Source organism: Thamnophis elegans, chromosome 3 (assembly GCF_009769535.1).
Source record: "Thamnophis elegans isolate rThaEle1 chromosome 3, rThaEle1.pri, whole genome shotgun sequence".
Lineage (NCBI taxonomy): Eukaryota > Metazoa > Chordata > Lepidosauria > Squamata > Colubridae > Thamnophis > Thamnophis elegans.
In genome coordinates this window covers 6,420,457-6,427,124 of record NC_045543.1, presented here as the reverse complement: position 1 = coordinate 6,427,124, position 6,668 = coordinate 6,420,457, and the positions used below count along the sequence as shown (strand labels likewise).

General features: G+C 40.4%; 1 protein-coding gene across 1 annotated transcript in view; it reads right to left on the bottom strand.

Moving 5' to 3' along the window:
* The window catches only part of GREB1 (growth regulating estrogen receptor binding 1), an 88,786-nt gene that overhangs the window by 40,675 nt on the left and 41,443 nt on the right, over positions 1 to 6,668 (bottom strand). The window contains exons 11-14 of the mRNA XM_032214176.1: positions 4,730 to 4,858; positions 3,133 to 3,258; positions 1,265 to 1,462; positions 448 to 628 (exon numbers count right to left, since the gene is read on the bottom strand). Of these exons, the coding sequence (XP_032070067.1) occupies positions 448 to 628; positions 1,265 to 1,462; positions 3,133 to 3,258; positions 4,730 to 4,858 (634 nt within the window). The remainder of the gene's footprint in view (positions 1 to 447; positions 629 to 1,264; positions 1,463 to 3,132; positions 3,259 to 4,729; positions 4,859 to 6,668) is intronic.

The following is a 6,668-nucleotide window of genomic DNA, read 5'->3' as shown; positions in this document are numbered from 1 at the left end:
TCACATACGCGCTTTCGTCGACCGCGATTTTGTCCTCCGCGGTTTTGTGGTAGAACCGAATCGCCGCAGTTATTAACATTGTTAAGCGAATCTGGGTTCTCCGTTGACTTTGCTTGTCAGAAGGTCACAAAGGGACACCTGAACACTGCAAACTGTCATAAATATGAGTCCGTTTGTCAAGCATCTGAGTATAAACCCCACGACCATTAGGATGCTGCAAATAGTCATAAGTGTGAAAAACAGTCATGTCACTATTTTCAGCGTCATTGTAACTTCAAACAGTCATTAAATGAACTGTTGTAAGTCGGGGACAACATGTATATCTCTACCTACCTACCTACCACATATACATACCACATACACACACACACACACATACACAAATAAACCTCTTGTTCTGGCAGTCCCGGCTCTCGTCTCGTCTTTCCGCCGAACCACAAAACTTACCTTACAAGGTCCCGGTGGGCGTGGTCATGGATGAGTACAAACAGGGTGTGTGGATTCTGCAAAGAGTTCTGCAAGAAAGCTTTAAACTTTAACTGGGCATCGGCGTCAAGCTTTACAACGTATTGTTCCACCCGCTCTTTTGTCAGATGTTCCTTCTGCAAGCCGAGCTCCAGTAAAACACCTAAAAAATAAAATAAAAAAATACCGCGTGTCAGCTAAGTGAAATGAATTTGCCTTACAGTTCCGTGACCCGACAAAAGCGCGAACGTCATAAGCGCGCCGACAACACCGCGGTGCTAAAACCGCGATGTCAAAAGCGCGCCGACAGAAGCGCGATTTACTTTAAGGTAAGATTTACATTTATGTTTAGGGTTAGGTTTAGGGTTAGGTTTAGGGTTAGGTTTAGGGTTAGGGTTAGGGTTAGGGTTAGGGTTAGGGTTAGGGTTAGGGTTAGGGTTAGGGTTAGGTTAAGGGTTAGGGTTAGGGTTAGGGTTAGGGTTAGGGTTAGGGTTAGGTTAAGGGTTAGGGTTAGGGTTAGGGTTAGGTTAAGGGTTAGGTTTAGGGTTAGGTTTAGGGTTAGGTTAGGGTTAGGTTTAGGGTTAGTTTTAGGGTTAGGTTTAGGGTTAGGTTTAGGGTTACTTTACAGCGCGCTTCTTTCGGCGCACTTTTGTCGGCGCACTTTAGGGCTAATTAGTCGCTCATTCGTCACGCGGTTTTGTCACTGCGCTTTAGACATCGCGGTTTAGTCAGGCGCGCTTTTGTTGTGCACGCATTTGTGGTGGAACCATCATTTCTACCTATTGACGCCAATCAGCACCTGAACGCCAGAGGTGGAAGAGGGTTTGCTGATACGTCACTTCTGAAGGAGGCACACAAATCAGGAAATCTATTTTCTCAAAGGAGCCCAAGTCGAGGTTTTGGGTGCTGGAATCTGCGATGGAGCATACATGGGAGAGCAATTTCTGGGCCACAGTGAGCTGGAAAGGACAGATCTGATGCCGCTCAAGGTTATAACCTAGTGGGGGGGGAAAGCAAAAAGATGGTGAGGAAAAAAAATGTAATTTTTTTGGGGGGAAAATTTTGAAAAAAAAACTTTTACAAATGTTTACTTCTCTCCCCAGAGAAGAAAGAGAAGAAAGGGGGGTAGGAAGGAGGGAGGGAAGGAGGGAGGGAAGCAAGGAGGGAAGGAAGGAGAGAAGGAGAGAAGAAAGGAGGGAAGGAAGGAGGGAAGGAAGGAAGGAGAGAAGAAAGGAGGGAAGGAAGGAGGGAAGGAAGGAGGGAATGTAGGAGAGAAGGAAGTGGGGAAGGAAGGAGGAAAGGAAGGGGGAAGGAAGGAGAGAAGGAGAAAAGAAAGGAGGGAAGGAAGGAAGGGGAGTAGGAGAGAAGAAACGAGGGAAGGAAAGAGGGAGGGAGGACCGTTGTAAGATAAGATGGATCTATGGGATGTTAAAAAAGCAATCTTCAAGTATATTGTCAACAGTAGGAAAAAATTGTTATAAATACATATTATTAATAACAGTTATGAGATCATATAATTGTGAACGTATATATGAAATTGATAAAATTAAAATAAAAAAAATAAAAAAAATACTTCTCTCCCCCTACCCCCACAACCCCCCACAACCTTCTCCCTCCCCCCCGACTTCCCAGAACCAATACAGGGTATAAATCTTTAACAAAGATATTCTAAAATAAACTTTAAAAAAAAGTTAGTATCATCTTTCATTTGAGCTTTAACTCCTCTTTGCTAGGCTAGCTCTAAACAGATTATATCATTCCTTGTTTCTTCAGTCGTAAGCTATCTGGAATTTCTTAGTCCCGTATTTATTTTGAGTATAGTCAACCCATCTTCTCCACTCCAATTTATATCTCTCATTTGAGTGGTCCTTGAGATATGCTGATATTTTAGCCATCTCTGCTAGGTTTGTTACTTTTAATGTCCAATGCATATAAAGAGACTATATAATGCATTAATAGAAATGGATTCGGAAACAGAATTAGTTAAAAGATTGTATGATAAAGTGGGCACCAAATTTTGAAGAACCAATAATGTTGGATACATGGGAAAAGATTTGGGTAAGAAATGTAAAATTTACACAAGCCCAAAATTTGAGAGAAAACTTTTATGAGATGTTTTATAGATGGCATTCAGATCCTAAAAAAACTGGCCTCTATGTATCCGAATTTACAACCTAAATGCTGGAGATGTGATTGGGCTGATGCTACATACTATCATATATGGTGGACTTGTAAAAAGGTAAAAGCATTTTGGATAAAAAATAAGGTGGATTGTGCAAAATGTTCTTAAAAAAAGGATAAAGTTTACCCCTCAGTTATTTTTGTTAGGTATAATTACTGATTGTACAGTTATAGTGACTAACCTGATTTTGCATTTAATAACCGCAGCAAGACTGCTGGTGGCGCAATACTGGAAGAAGGAAGATTTGCCTACTATTCAAAAAACGTAATCCTTTATTGACTTAGATTCCTAAATTGTGAGGTGAACATTCAATGACAAGACTCTTGGAGAAAAAGGGCGGAAAGGATACAAATATATATATATATATATATATATATATATATATATATATATATATATATATATATATATATATATATATATATATATATATATATATATATATATAAAGGTATCTCTGTTTGTCACAGACACACCACACATACTTGTACACACAGCTGCTCCAGTTACATCCAGGGTTGCCGGTTTATTTGCGGAAGCAGAGAGAGATGATGATATGTGGGTCCTATTTTCTTGATAATATTTATCCAACAAAACTTCGAGGTCACCATCTAACAAAATAAAAATTATTTTGTGTTCAAGCTACGCAAATCCATAACAGAGCTTTGGGAATTGTAAAGTTACACTAAAGCTGTGGGATATTCAGGAACATTCCAACTCTTGAGGAAGAAAGATGCTCTAGTTTACAATGACAGAATGGTGCTTCTGGGTATAATTATGTGAAATTCAGATACCAGCATTTATCTTAGGATGCTGCATGAAGAAAATCGTTTTATTTTAATGTTATGCTTTCAAATGGGTTCCAAAAGTGGTTGGTTGGTTGGTTGGTTGGTTGGTTGGTTGGTTGGTTGGTTGGTAGGTTGGTAGGTAGGTAGGTAGGTAGGTAAGTAGGTAGGTAGGTAGCAGAAGTGGTATTCACCCAGTTCTGGAGAACCGTTAGTGGAAATTTTGAGTAGTTCGGAGAACCGGCAAATAGGCTGGCCCCGCCCCTGCTGCTTCCCAGCTGATCTTCTTTTGTTGCCCTGAACAGGAGAATGGAGCTGGAAAGCAGGTTAGTGGGTGGGGAGGGGCTGGGGATTTTGCAATATCCTTCCCCTGCCATGCTCACAAACCCATGCCCACATAACCAGTAGTATTTTTTTTAATCTCATCACTGGTTGGTTGGTTGGTTGGTTGGTAGGTAGGTAGGTAGGTAGGTAGGAAGGTAGGAAAGAAGGAAGGAAGGAAGGCAAGAAGGAAGGAAGGAAGGAATTTTAAAAGAAAATACACCCATTTAAGACAGACATTTAATCTGACAGACAACTTGGCATTTAATATAACGGGCTATTTGGCGTTTAATTTAACGCCCTAATAAATGGCAACTAAAAATAAAGTGCTTTCAGACTTTACTATCACCTGTCTATCAGTTGGCAAATAAATAATATTATCTGACAGTAAGTAGAAGATTAATGTGAACTGGTGGGGAGGGGGAGGGAATCACTAAAGAACTGAATAGGAATCTGCATAAGGCCATTTCCTACCACTGGCTTTAAACTTGCAATTCTTGGTAAGTTGAAACTTGTATGTGCCACAATCCACTGACAACACTTTGTCTTGGCCGGTGTCCCCCCTCCCCCAGCCAGCTAATGGGAAGTGTGAAAAATTGCCAGCCAATTAGTGCTCCAGATTTACATTGGTTCTTTCTTAACACACTTGCTTTTTACCATAGGAAAAAAAAACCCAACATCTGCAAACACACTGTAAAGCAGAGGTGGTATTCAGCAGGTTCTGACCAGTCCTGGAGAACCGGTAGCGGAAATTTTGAGTAGTTTGGAGAACCGGGAAATACCACCTCTGACCGGTCACACAGCCATCTATTCTCTGTCTCCCGAGTCCCAGCTGATCGGGAGAGAATGGAGATTTTCCAGTATCCTTCCCCTAACATCCCCACAAAGCCATGCCATGCCCACCAAGCCACACCCACAGAACCGATAGTAAATTTTTTTAAAATTCCACCACTGCTGTAAAGGTCTTATGGCCTACCTGGGCAGAGAGAACTGAAAAATGCTCCGAGAACTTCTCCTTTCCCCGTAACTAGCTCGTAGCTAACTTCTTTCTGATATTCTGCTGGAGTGAGCAGGCTTTCGGAGAGTATCCTTGCTTGATATTTCCCTACAAGATGGAAAGAGGGAAGAGAAATCTCACAGTCACAATTCCATCAAATCAAAGCAAGGGTTATTTTTCTCAGTTCCAAGAGCATGAAATATCCTTCTGCAGCCAGAAACCAGTGGTGGGATTCAGCCAGTCCGCATCGATTCAGGAGAACCGGTTGGTAACTTTCTAAGTAGTTCAGAGAACCAGTTGTTGGAAGAAATCTCATTTTGTCTTTTTCCACTTTACAGGGCTAATCCTGTAAGGAAGGCAGGAAGGATACATTCCGGTGTTGTTTCTAGCCTCATCTTTATTGCTTACAGAAACTGCCTCTCCGGTTAACCCTTATTACATTGTAACAGCTAAGGGGAAGCGTCCATCGACGTGAGTGACGCTGAGTTGGGTACACCCACCCAGTCACATGACCACTTAGCCCCACCTACCCAGCTGGTCATTATGGCAGAGAACCAGTTATTAAATTATTTGAATCCTACCACTGCCAGAAACCCTCCATATCTGAGAATAATCTCCATATTCTCATATGTAAGAATCAAAATTGTCATCGAAAGCAGTGGAGGGACACTAGTTTGGGGAATAAAAAACTAATAAAATGTGAAAAAGAAATGCAAATGATAGGTAGATCTGGATATGGTTGATATTGGGATAGAACAGTGATGGTTAACCTTTTTGCCATCGTGTGCCAAAAGCGAGGGGAATGTGGGGGAAGCGCAGGGGGGGTCATGCACGTGCATACCCACACCCATAATTCTACCCCTGCCCATGTGTACGACACCCCACACCCACCCACCACCACCCCTGCTCACACAGTTTCATAATGGAGCATGAGTATTCAGCTAGTTATATAATAATTATCTAACATAATTAAATAATTAACATAATTAAAACAAGATCCCACCTCTAACCCAGAGTGTCTTGGTTTTAACATTTAATTTCTGTTTATTTAATATTTAATGTTTTCAAGTTTGACCCTTTTCATGATGTTTTAAGCCACCCAGAATCGCTCGACAGTGAGATGGGTGGCATATCTATTTAATAAATAAATAAATGCAACTGAATGAAAGGATATTAGTATGCAGCATCAGGCAAGAAAAATTTATTTACACATTTATTGTATTTACAGCATTCTTTGGAAAAATCATACATTTTTTAAAAATATACCGAATACTATAAATAATGTTATAAAAGCCAAACATATATAAATCAACAGGCAGCAAATCATATAAAGGCCCAAAAGACTGGATGAAAAGGTGCATCTTCTTTTCTTTAAGAGATTTTACCCAAGAAAGAAAGTAAGAAAAAGACAGAAGAAATTACAGAGAAAAACAAAGAAGGATCATAAACAATATTGTCTGGAATCTCATAAAACATTATGAATGCAGCCAGAAGATGACATGATAAATTTCTGACTTGGAAGAATTCCAATGTTCAGGTACTGTATGTACCTAGCATGACCTTCTGGCCATGCTAATCTTACAAAGTGAATATGTGGTCAATAATTCATTGTATGGTAAAGCCATCAAATAATATGTCACGTTTATTAGCATGTATCTTAATGAGATTTCACAACATAACAAATTATCCAGAAAAGAAATATCACCAAGAGCCTTAATATGGTTCTTTTAATAAAAAGCCAGTAGTTGGTGTATTTTGCCTGTCTATGGATGAAAATCTACATTCTGCAGCGCTTCTGATATGAATCTTAGCACAACCAATTTGTCCGCTAAGCTTAAATGCTTCCAAGACCATTTTATGAGAGCACCAATACCCGGGAGAGGGGAGGGGGGGCAGGAGAGAGATAAGCAAGGGGAAC